The 12,783-nt window shown below is 54.7% G+C and overlaps 1 protein-coding gene across 1 annotated transcript in view; it reads left to right on the forward strand.

Moving 5' to 3' along the window:
- Positions 1-12,783, forward strand: part of HMCN2 (hemicentin 2) — a 121,969-nt gene that overhangs the window by 45,857 nt on the left and 63,329 nt on the right. The window contains exons 22-26 of the mRNA XM_073314813.1: positions 224-383; positions 1,170-1,335; positions 6,471-6,598; positions 9,437-9,709; positions 10,428-10,511. Coding sequence (XP_073170914.1) covers positions 224-383; positions 1,170-1,335; positions 6,471-6,598; positions 9,437-9,709; positions 10,428-10,511 — 811 coding nt within the window. The remainder of the gene's footprint in view (positions 1-223; positions 384-1,169; positions 1,336-6,470; positions 6,599-9,436; positions 9,710-10,427; positions 10,512-12,783) is intronic.

A 12,783-nucleotide genomic window follows, 5' to 3' on the forward strand; every position in this document is an offset into this window, starting at 1 on the left:
CAGAGAGATTGGCCTTAAGGCTGCCCCGTGTATCTGGAATGGGGAGAGGGGTTAGATCCCAGAGCATCCAGGAGTTGAGATGGATGCTCCTGAGGGAATCCAGTGGGAGAAGGGTTAAAAGCACCAACCTAGCTCCTCTTTCCCATGTTTACCCCCACTCCCACCCCTGGCTGGTGACTCAGTTAATATCGAAGCCCCTGCTGTTTGTTCTTTTCCTTTAAAGGAACTGGAGCCCCTTTCCTCCCGGAGCCCCCACTACCACATCCCCAGCGACGGGGGCCTCCTGATCCCCCTGCCCTCTGCTGGAGATTCAGGTGTCTATGTCTGCACGGCCACCAACCTGGGGGGCTCCGCCAGCCGGGAAATCCAGCTCTTTGTCAACAGTGAGTCCGCTTGTCCGCTTGCTTGGGGAAGACCCAGCCAAGGATGCGGCCTGTTAAAATGGCCCCCTCTACCGGCCAGCCTTGGGCTGACTGCAGAAGGGAGCTCAGCACCCTCCAGGTGCATTAATAGGAACCTCGGGACTCGCTGAGCCTGTTCCTGGCTCTCTCCCCCTTCCCAAGCCCTCTCAGCCCCGATAGAAAGACAGACACTCTCTTCTTCTAGTGAACATTTCCTTCCCTTCCCTGTTTGCTACTGAGCCTCCAGCTCTCTCTAGGAGTCGTGAATAAGCCCGGCCTAGCCCATGGGAGCCTCACGGTTGCCCGGAGTTCATACTGCCCCATGCAGGGGGCTTCTAGGGAACGTGCAGGGGCAGCGTGGTGTAGTGGTTAGGGCACTGCTCTAGGAATCAGAAGACCTGGATTATATTCCTAGCTCTGCAGCTGACTTGTCTGTATGGTCTTGGGCAAGTCACTTCCCTTCTCTGTGCCTCCTTCTCCTCACTTGGCCCTTTGTCTGCAAGCATAAGCTGTTTGGGGCAGGGGCTGTCTCTTACTGCTAATACCCTGGGGCACTGGTCTTGCGTAGGGCAGTAATACAGCTGGCATTTGTCCTGAGCGGCTATGGATGTGCATAGTGAAGGACTTCAGTGACGTAGCCCCATGGAAGCCCATCTCCCTGCAACTTTCCCGGGCGCTAAATTCACTGAGTCAGGAAAGGCCTTTAAAACCCAAGAGCTCTTCAGTCTGGACACCAGCCTCACTTTCCTCTTTGTCCCACCAACCTAGCTAAACCCAGGATTAGCAGGAACAGATCACGTGAGTCAACAGGACCAATAAGAATCTTCGCCGTGGTTGGGCAGGAAATGACACTGCCCTGTGAAGTTCAGGGATCGCCGTCCCCACTGGTCGTATGGACTCAGGAAACCCGGCCGCTGCCTCTCACCACAGCAAGGTAAGGAACGGGCTAGAAGGCGTAAAGCTGGGGGAGCCTAATGGGCTCATTGTTAGGAGCCCCTCAGCTTTATCTATTTCCTTCTTAAGCTCTTGGGACTCTGTACACAGAATAGATTAGCAGCTACGGACTAAACTAACCCCTGCCTGCTGTTGTTTCAGCAGCTTCACCGGAGTTACGGTGGGAGATTGACATAGAACGGCCCCTTTCTGCAAGTCTGTTGGACGCACATGGTGCCCGCTCGGCCCCGGAGGCGATCTGATGGGGCTGAGCGGTCTGACATGTTTCATGGGAAGGGGACATTGTCTAGTGGTTAGAACTGGGGAAGTGGAAGGCAGGAGATCTGGGTTCCACTCCTCGCTTTTACTGTTGGCTCAGCCTGTGGCCGTGGCACATTGCCTCAGTTTCCCTGCCTGGAACAGTGAGGCAGTGGTCCCCTGGTGCACAAGGATGTGCAGTTGGCATTGTTTAATTCATAGTAACAGAGCGTTTGACATCCGTGGGTGATGGTGAAAGCACTGCACGTAATGTGGTTTAAGTCCCATAACTACCCAGCCAAAGCCATGAGCCCTGTTAACATTCATGGTAGTGCTTTGTGACTGGGTGCAGGGGCTGGCCCCAGCCGATGGAGCAGGGACCCAGAGCTGGCGTTGGGACCCAGCTCAGTGTTGTTGCAGCAGGAACGCTTTCCTTGCTGGTTGCTATGAGCGGCGATTAGACTATGCCTGGCTGGAGAAATCTGTGACCCCACAGACTCAAATGCCTTGGGATGATATCCGCAGTTGGCACAGCCCTTGAAAGGAACCAGAGCGAGTTCTTGGATTCGTCCCTACCAGCCTTTTATCCGAACATCTGTCTGGATGGAACATCTGCTTTCAACCCCCGTTAAGCTGCAGTGCACGCATTGGTTGTGGTGGGGAAGGGGGCTGCTTTTCATGTCCTGTTTTCCCATCCCCGTCCGTCAGCACAGCTGGGTTTTTGTGCATTCTTGGCTGGTGCCGTCACGGTTACTGCTTAAGGTAGTGGAGCAAGGGAGTGAGGTTAGCAAAGCAAAGAAAGCCAAGAATGTTTCTGGAATAAGGCAGGACCTGGAAAGGTTGAGTGATGTGATCTGAATGTGCTTAACTCTATCTTGGCTAAAGCGGGGATCTGTGCCAAGTGCCTGTTGAAGTGTATTTTATTGAGGGGTACTCGAGACAGATCTACTGCACAGCTAATCCCTGCTAAATGTGTTTTATGGCTCTTAGCTGGGATTTAATTGATATACAATCATCCCCGGCCAAATGGCAGTGAAAAGCCTCCTTCACACACGCCATGTGTCACTCCAGCTCCTCAGTGCTGTAGCTCTGTTCTTTCAGTGGTTGGCTCCGTACAAAATGCAGAGGAAGAGGCGTTCTCTGAAGACTAAAGACACCGACACCAAAGGCACTGGGTTGCCTGCAAAGTACTTCAATCTTAGGGCTCGATCGCGGGAGCTGAGCACCAATCTGGAGCTCCCATTGACCCCCATGAGGGTGCTCAGGAGACTACAAACTAATGCATCCCCTGCTCACATGAGGAGCCTTTCCTTGTGCATGGATCTGGCCCTAAGCCTTGCGAGCCTCTGAAAGCAAACCCAGCAAATGCTTCAGAGGAGGGGGCTCCCCGTGCTCGCAAAAGTGCAAGGGTTGCGCAGTCCTGGTACCAGGATCTTGCATGGAACGTACAAGAGATTCCTGACCTGGGCATGGTCCTTGCTTTAAACCTTGAATAACTGATGCTGTTGGGCCATCCATGCATGATCCCTGGCGTCTGCTGCGCTGGAGATTACCTGGGGTCTATTTCTGCGAGTACAAGGTGAGCTGAGGCACTAAAATGACAGGATGGAAATATCTGGGCCTTAAAGTGAAAAATAGACAACTTTTCTTTTTCCCTCCCAGCAACAGCTTAGGGCCCAGTTCAGGTCTGGTCTAAATGGGCTCAGCTCCATGGAAATCAGTGAAGTATAATCCCGGCTCCAGTGTGGAGTAGGGCCTTTCATTTAAGGGAAAAAAGTCTGATTGAGGCTGGCTAGCTGCAGGGAATCCCGGGGGATTGGGAGGCCCCAGCAACAGCCTGGGGATCAAAGGAGAAGTCACAGAGTGATGTGCATAGAGGAGAGAAGGCTGCAGAGTAACTGGCCACCCACAGTCTCCTCGATTTATCTGAGGTGCTTGTAGAAACCCCTCTGAGTCCCTCACGATCTTCAGTGTATTTATCCTCTCGGCACTCCTGTTCTATTATCCCCATTGGGTAGATGGGAAACTGAGGCCCAGAGAGGGGAAGTGCCTTGCCTGAGGCACCCAGGGAATCTGGCAGAACAGGGATTTGAACCCTAGTGCCCTAACCACTGGATCATCCTTCTTCTCCTGACTCCATCCAGTGGCTGTCTCCGATGAGTGGTGTAGCAGTTCAGTCCCTTATGGTATCGTTATGTAAACGAGCGGTGGGTCCTGGACCAAACCTTTGGATTCCAAACCCTCCCCTACACTCCCCCAACTCCTCCACTGTCCGACCTGGATCCCGATCCCCTTTTCGCGGGCCAAACCACAGTCCTGACTCCGAACGTCATAACTTGGGCCCCTTGCTACAGACACGCAGCTGATTCCATTTATCAGCGGACATTTATCATGGCGTTGGTGTTGGGAAATCTTTGCGTAGGCCAGCGCCTCCCTCCAGGGGTAGGAGCGATGGCTGTGTGCGTGGGAGGGGGTACCGAAGTCCGGGTTAGTGTCAGCGGGAGAGAATCTGCATATGAGGAAAACAAATCCAGTGGTGGGGACTTCAGAGAGGAAACTTCCTACCAAACTCTCCTCTCGCCAGCTTGTGGTCTTGGGAGCTGCCAGCTTGAGTGGTTCTTCGGGGGCTGGAATAGTCACATACCCCTCACACTGAAATATTTCCCTGGTGGTCAGGTATCTGGAGCACTGCCACCACTACACACATTTCGTTCTGAGTCCTGCGTGAGGGGGTGGGCGGACCTCCCATCTCCCTCTCCCACTCTCCCCGGCTCAAAACACTGGGTAGTATCTTGAGTCTTGGGAAGTGATCTTCCCAGGAAGGAATTCCTTGGAGTTATATTGGTGATGACTTACAGAACTTGGCCTGACTGTGATTATATACTGGAAGTAGGAGGTAAATTGCTTTTCTTTTCACTGCTCCATAGCAAACACTAATGGTTTATTGTTTTCCACCTTCCATTGGTTTTTTCCTTTAAGTTAATATGAATGGACTAAATTCATCCCTACTGTATTTCATTTACTTCAATGGAGCAATGTCCGGGATGAATTTGGTGCAAGAGCTTACACACTGTGTCTGCTGACACTGAAATGCAGTCACCTCTGGGGTGGAAAGCAGCAGCTGTTTAACAGCGCACAGCAATGCCATGCAGCGATTGGGCTTTACATCATTTTTCTCATATGCAGAGTGCTTTGCAAAACTAGGAATTAAGTGCAGCAGATGTGTAGGGAGAGCAGCAGTTCGGGGCCCAGTAATAGCTTTTATCTGTGGCAGGATGTGGGTTTAGAGGCAATTTCTGTTAACACGGGTTAACGTTGGAGGGCCAAATTCATCCTTCAGTGAAGTCCATGAAGCTGACTCGGGTCACAGCAGCGAGCCAAGGTTTGGTTTTTTTACCACCAGTGTGGGGAAGAGCCGGTCTGAAGAGAGACTGGAACTTGCTGTCCAGCATGAGTCACTTTCCTAGGTTCATACTGACCAAGCAAATCACGTTTAGCCCTCACGAGCAGGAACCTCTGTTAAAACTGTCTTCGCCTCCTTACCAGATGAGGGCTCCTTAAACGTCCGGTCATTGGCCCGTGGTCCTGGGGTTAATAACAGGGAACGTGATTCCCTGCCTTACAGCTTGTTAAAATTCCCCTTGATCTTTATCCCCCACCTAAACAGCCACCATTGCTGCGTGGAAGGAACCTGGATTTAACATCTCCCAGTGGAGCTTTCCCCCTCCCCATTCTTGCCTGTCTAAGTTCCTTTGACTGCTTCCAGTCCTCCCCCTCCCCCATGACCCTTTCCCCTTGGCTCTGCTTGCTGCCTGGGGACAGCCGCCTCTCATCGCTCGCTGGGTTGATCGATGGGAGCACACAGCAGGGAGTCTGCGGACGTGGGCTGTGGTGATGTCACGTCTGCAGGGTCCCCGACAAAGGCAGGGTTGCAACTGGAGGGGAGCACGCGGTCAGCTCCAGCTGCAGTAGCCGATCTCCAGGGCAGCTCAGCCACCCTCAAGAACGACCTCCCGGCCACTGGCAGCTCTGTGTGACGCTGTCTCATTCTTCTACCTCAGTGTGAGCACTCCTCCTTTGTCTGGAGGAGCTGAGCAAAGGGATTTAGCATGTTGAGCCATGCGCGGAAGCAGCTCACCAAGGATGAGAGCTCCATGGGCCTCCCACCACCACGGAGAACATTCCCCAGTCTTTGATCATTTGGTGCATTGTGTCTGGACTGTGGTGTCTGTCCGGCTGTGGCAGGTTCAAGGACTTCTCTTGTGTTCCCTGCGTAAGGATTCAGGGTAACTATAGCTGAGTCATGGTGGCAGGCTCTGATCAGGAGATCACTGGGTTAGAGAGTGACTCTGGGGCAGAAGGAGCTAGGGTGAGGCAGAGGAAGATCCTCCAGGGATGCCGTAGGAAGAGCCATGTTTGGAGGGCAAGCTGAGGCTGAGGGTGGGGATTTGGCGTTGGCCCCAGGCTGGTGGGGGGTACAGATGGCCTCTGGAGGCGGGCTGTCTTCCGGAGCAGGGAGGGACCTCCCCTCCTCACACCATCAGAGACTGCAAGTTCCTCAGGGCAGGGCCTGTCTGTCCAGTGCTAATCATGCTGACAGGGCGCAGGGAATAGTGTCCTTTCCTTGTTTCCCTTCCAAACAACAGGAATCCTTCTTAGATGCTGACTGTACACAGAGGGCTTCTCTGCTTCTCCCTGACAACTGATGCATGCTATTCCCTGTCATTATACGGGCATCTCCCGCTGATGTACAGCATCTGGCTGCTAAGAGAGCTTTAGGGAGACCCAGGCAGAGACGGGGCCATGTGCTGTTCGCTCAGCTCTTGTGGGTTTTCCTTTAGGGTATCACCCTAGTTGATCTGTTCTCTTCTGATCTAGGTACAGCATCCTCCCATCAGGCTCCCTCCGATTGGCTGAGCCCAGAGTGACTGACAACGGCCTTTATACCTGCACGGCAGTGAACCCAGCCGGGAACTCCTCGCTGAGCTACCGCCTGGAAGTCCAAGGTGCCTGTTCCAGCAGAGCTCTGTCTGGCATGTCCCTGGGGCAGATAGGCCTTGTAATGGGGGGAGGAGGCGGGACAGTCCTGCCAGTGGAACCATGAGGTTGTTAAGTGTGGGGTGGAGGGGTGGGGGGTTGCATGGGAACTGTGGGGTTCTGTCCTACGTACCCTTTGCCTGCTGTGCTCTAGGGACTGGATATGCCCGGCAAGGAGCAGGAGCCCGTTGCAGGGTGATGGTGTTCTACTACGGGCAGTGCTTGGGTCTGTCGATTTCATCTCTCAGCTTACAAGGGAGTTGGTGTGGTGCCCATCACCGTAGCATTTGGGCATTAAGGGGAATAGGCGGCAACATTCTGGGATGAAAGGAGGGGACTCAGTTTATGCTGGGCCAGTGATTTGGGGTCTGGGGGAGCCTCCTAGGGCGGCTTCTCTTGCTATCTAGTTCACATCCCAGGAAGCATCACTGGCACCCAGTCACCAGGCTGCCCCGTTGCCCCTTGTTATGCCCCAGGCTGGATCCTCTGCATGAGTCCTGATGTGTTTGCTGTTGGGTCTTTACCAGCTGGGTATTTTGTGACCACCCCCAGGCCACAGCATTGCTCACACTGACTACAGGGGCCTGAGCATCCAGGTCCCCTCTGCTCAAGAATAACATCCTGGTCCCTAGGACTCTTGGTTGGAACAAGGAGTGAAAAAGGGGCGTTGGTCTCTGGCTGAGCTGGGAAATTGACTGCTCTGGAGACAGTTTCCTCGGATAAGGTTTGGGTGGCAACACTTCAGGACCAGCTAGAGCGGGCTGGGCGTGGCTTGTTGAAAGCCATTCAGGAGCCTGTGTCCAGATGTGGGGTGCCTGGTAGCAGGACAGGGCATGTCCCAGCCACACTGCCGGCCCCAGCTGTGTCACTTGACATTGGTCATAAGGTCGCATGTTCAGAGAGATTCCAGGACGTGACCAACTAATTTCCCAGTGTAAACGGACCCTAGTGTCTTAAGAGGGCAACCCACCTGGGGCCCGAGCCAACACCCGTTGAGACCAGCAGCAGCCTTTCCTTACATTGTGCTTAGCATTGGATCACTGCCCAAATCGCTACCATGTGTCCGTACATCCTCAAACCAGCAGACGGGATGTAGACTCCCGGCCAGACCAGCATGGTATTGAACTTCATACCCGGCGGGGCTATGTGAGGCTCCGACAGGATCCTGTATACAGACAGCTGCTAACATAATTATCCTGCTGCTGGCCCGGAAGCATTGCAGGCATTTAACCTAAAGGGATGACTGTGCTACCGAGTTAGAAATGCAGGAGACGCTGAAGTCATTAAGGAGCCAACATCTGCTGTTCCAGCACTGTCCTGGCTGGCTTTACATGTTCGTTTCAACGTGGTCATCAGATTTCTTTCTCTTCCCTGGGCCCGATCAGAGCCCCCCCAACGGTGCCCATGGTTTGAACCTACCTCACCTACATGGGGCCGATGGATAGCTCTCCTGCTCTGCCAGACAGGGTGGGAGTTGGCATCACATGCCCTATGTTGGTGTGAAGCCCTCCTGTAGTTTGATTGAGGGCCCCCCTGTCCGCTTGCGCAGGAGAGCAGTCCGAGAGGCTTCAAGTAGAGGAGGCGAAGCTCTGAGTTGGGTTTCTACGGACTGTTCATCCGTTTCAGCGCGGGGCTGATAAGGCTGGTGAGAGCTGGGTTTAATGCAGGCTTGGTGCCCTGGGTTACAGTCTGCTTTAAAAATAGCTCAAGGGTGAATGGTTTATGAATGCGCGTAAACACGCTGCATGCTCAGCCAAACGTCTTGACTGGGGACGTGTGATCCGCACTGCTGCAGTGGTGTGGAGTGGGCCGAGATGATGGGGTGGCTGTGTTTGTAAAGGAGAGGTGGTTCCGATGGGCACATACAATGATATACCCGGTCTGTGGCCGCTGGGCTGTGGGGATCTAGTGCAGGAGGATTCACTGCTCTGCGTGGGTTTTAGTGGACATTAACGGATGGAGCCTTGCAATCCCATTGTGAAGTGGGTCCCTGGAAATCCCACATTTTACAAAGGGGGAAACGAGGCATGCACCGGTTAACTGCTCTTGCCCAAAGTCCCACAGCGAGACTAGAACCCCGGTCGGCTGGTTCTCCCGGTAAACCATACTTTTCACCTGCAATCACTGTTTCTTTGGCTGGTGTCTCTCACAAAGTGATGAGGCCATCTGAGTCCATGTGCTGATTTCGTCCACTGCCTGTAAAGCCAGCCGGAACTGCTCAAGTGGCCAGGGCCCCACTTTTCATCGAGTAACGTCCTCGGGGGCCATTAGATTAAGGCAGGGAAGCCCTGCCCTCTCTGTTTCAGCACAGTAGATGCCTTTGTCATTGTGAGAGAGCAAACCCACATTCTCTCTCCCCACTCCAGTACATGTCCCCAACCTGGAATGGCTCTGTCTTCATGGCAAAAGCTTTGCTCGAAAGGGAGCTAATTTTGCCAAGAATCTCAACTCTGAAGCACTATCAAGCAGCCCCATATGGAATGAAAAAATACATAGCTAGGGCTGCCATGAAGCGGGCACTGGGCTGTGACTCCTCCTCTCATGACAGAATAGTTTAGCGATATTCAGAGCAGAGAACAAGGGCTCAGGACTCCTGGGTGCTATCCCTGGCTCTGCCACTGAATCCCCAAGAGGCCTTAGGCATGTCACTTCACCCTGCCTCAGTTTCACCCTCTGTGCAATGGGGCTAATGACACTAACCCCCCACCTCCGAGTCTGAGGATCCTTGGCTCAGAGGAAATTCCAAGAGCCATTTACGCTGCCTCCCAGTTTGGTGCTGTCCTTCCTGTACATTCGCTTTATTTCAGTGCCTCCTCGAGTTCAGCCAGGCCCCAAGCTTCTGAAGGTGCTAGTGGGTCACACGCTGGACCTGCCGTGCGTGGCTCATGGAGATCCAGTCCCCAAGCTCAGATGGTCCAAGGACGGCAGACCGCTGAGGGTGGGCGACCAGGATTTCCTGGAGGGGCCCGATGGGACGATCAACATCCTGGACATGCGGGTCTCCGATTCGGGGCGGTACCGGTGCCTTGCAGCCAGCAGCGCTGGAGAAGACACCATTGAGTTTGTGGTGGAGGTGCTGGGTGAGTGCTGAATCCCTCGTGCGGGACGCGGCTCTTTCTCTTTTACTGCGCTCCCTGTGGTAAGGTGCTGTAGGTGACAGCTGCCGTTCTGGCCGCCGGTAAGGCGTGAACGGGGGACCCCCACAGTTAAGGGAAGGAGGTGCTGGGGCTTGAGCTGTAGAGCCTGACTCTGGAGCTGGGGCTGTAACAGACTCGTGTTCTCTGGATCAGAGCAGGACTGGCAGCACGCACTGGCCAGGAAGTTACTCAGGAGCAATCTGCAGCTTGGGGATAAGGGCCTGGCCTGGGAGGAGAGTGAGGAGTCTCCTCCAGACACAGATTCGGGTTCAATGGGGCCTAGATCCTTCCAAATTCCAAGGTTCCCTTCCTCTCCCTGGCCATGTGGGTGGAAGGTCTGATGCTGCCACATGCCACGAGCAGGTCTTTGTGCTGAACCCTCTTCTGTGACAGAGTGAGCAGAGTGTCTGTCTCAGCCCAGCAGGGTGGGGGCGCCCTTGGAGCCCCCTCCAGAACCTGGTGCCGCATGGATTCTGCCTTGATCCTGGCTCCCGCTCTAGCTCGTTCCAACGTCCATTAGTTCATACCTCGGCTTCTCTTTCCCCGAGACGAGTCTCCACAGGGGCAAGACACTGGGGGCCAAACTCTCCCCTAGGGGATTAGGCCGGAGAGTCACAAACGGGACCAAATGAACCATTGGTGCAACTTCTGTCCCCTCCAGAGCCGCCCTACCTGGATGACAGTGCAGATGTCCTGCTAGAACGAGTGCTCCATGAGAACGTCACCCTGCCCTGCCCTGCCAAAGGTAAGAGACCGACTCCTGGAGCTGGGGATTCTCATGTCAGACAGGCATCATGGACTGGTGGTTAGAGTGCTGGGCTAAGAGTCAAGAGACCTGGGTTCTAATCCTGATTCTGCTACTGAGTTCCTGGGAAGCTTTGGGCAAGTCACCCCCCCCATCTGTGCCTCAGTTTCCTTATGTGTAAAATATAATATTTACCCACAGTGTAATTCTCTACCCACAGCCCTTTCCCTGTGTCTCAGTTCCCTGCCTGCTGTGTGTGTGATGTTAATAGGGGCTGGGAGGGACTTCCATTCTGAACTGGGTGTTACCAGGTCCATATTTGGGGTGCAGCCATGTTCTCAGCAATCCCCACCATCCTGGAAACCATCCTACCAGGGCTGGCTTTCTGGGCCCTGTGGACGGACAGCTGACTCTTCCATCCCTAGAGCTCCAAGGTGTGTAGATATTGCAATACCCATTTACAGATGGAAACGAGTTGCCCAGGTTCAACCAGCAGGTCAGTGGCAGAGCTGGGAATAGAACCCAGGTCTCCTGAGTGCCACTCCTGTGCCCTTTACCTGCCAGCCCATGCGGCCTCTGACCTCAGATGTTCCAAGGAGTCAGTGAATCAGCTCCTGGCTGCTCAGGGCCCTCCCTGGTGCTGGCGCAGTTTCTGCTCGACGTGGAAGATGCCACTCTCCACACTTAGAGAGGTCTAAGTGCAGGGCCTGACTCAGTCTGAGAGCACACGAGGGGATGGCGAGGCACCTGAATGGCTGGCATTGAAGTTCGTGCGGGTTCTTCGTGGCACAGCTGGCCTGGTCCTCACCTCTAGTCCTTGAGCTCAAAGATGGAGCAGCCGCGGGTCAGTTCCACAGCCAGGAGTACCCAGGGAAATGCAAGAAGCGGGGTTATTCTTACTGCATCCCCATCCCGCCCTGCCTTCTCCCCAGCTAGCTCTTTCCAGATCTGCCCTGAGTTGGTTTTCTCCACCTGCTCCCTGGAAAGCATAAATAACCTGCAGCCATTCGGGGTCTCATTGGGCCTGAGATCTCAGATGAAAACTCCTGCAGTAGCTACAGCTTCCTGACGTCTGGATTGGGAGCGGAGGGGGCAGTGCCCTGATCTCCCGGGATGCACAGGGTCTTGGATGCAGACTGGTGGGTGTTTGTCCCAGGTGGAGCAGCCTCAGGGAACATCCCCAGTCCTGGGATAGGAAGATAGGCAGAAATTGCCCTGGCTTTTCTTTCTTTTACTCCTTCCATCCTTGCTCCTTGCCTTCCGTCTCTCCTTCTGCTGGCTCAGGAGTGAGCTGAGAATCCAGACTCTCGCGCCAGGCATGGTGCTGCTCCTAACTCACCCACTGGGGCAGCCTTAGCTGGAGAGGGCAGAGAAGTCGCCAGTCACAGCAGACAGGATTTATAGTAGCAGGAAGGAGCAGACATTACGGCACAACAGCACAATGTGCCTATTGTCCGGGGCACGTTTGGTGGTGGTCGGTGGAGTGCTGGCAGGCCACATGGTACAGGCTCCTTTCCCTCGTCTCCAGTGGCTTCGATAGGAATCTGGGCACTTCCTTGCCCAGAACAGCCCGTTTGCCTGTCGGAGCAGCTGGAAAGGAGCCAGGCTTGGTGCCTGCTGGGTAGCTCTGCATGGGGGGGGGACGGTACCGTGCTGCGTGCAGGGGAGGTGCCACGATTCGCTCTTGCTAGGAAGATGTGGTCAGTGCAGTGCGAATGTGCAACATCCCCTGTAAGTCGAGGCGGGGTGGGGGTGTCCTTGTAACTGGGTGATAACGGTGCCTCTGGCCTCAGTCAGCCCAGGGTGCAGTCATCACTGCATGGCCAAGGACCGCCCTGGGGGTGGCATGTCAGTCAATGCCCTCTGGGTGGGGTGGGCGTGAGGGGATGTAGCTCCTGGCTGATTTTTCCCCCGGGGAGATTGGTGCTGTTAATTTTCCCTTAGCTGAGCCTGGCACTGCAGGGGAGGGATGGAGCTGGGATGTAAAACTGTACCTGGAGCGCCTCCTTGTGGCTGTCAGCATGCTGCGCACCGATGCTGATTTGAGACCACTGTTCCGACAGTGCTCTGGGAGCAACTTCTTGGTGTGCGAAGCATTTCACGTGTGGGGTGGGCCGGCCACCAAAGGCAGCGCTGAAAGGGGGCACCAGACAGGCACTCAGGAACTGACCTTGAGCAGGGTATGGCAGGCAGGGTAGCCCCATCCAGGAGCTAGCTACCGCCCGAGATAGGACTCAGACTAGACCCCTTGCTCTGAGCACCACCATACGTT

Source organism: Lepidochelys kempii, chromosome 16, assembly GCF_965140265.1.
Source record: "Lepidochelys kempii isolate rLepKem1 chromosome 16, rLepKem1.hap2, whole genome shotgun sequence".
NCBI lineage: Eukaryota > Metazoa > Chordata > Testudines > Cheloniidae > Lepidochelys > Lepidochelys kempii.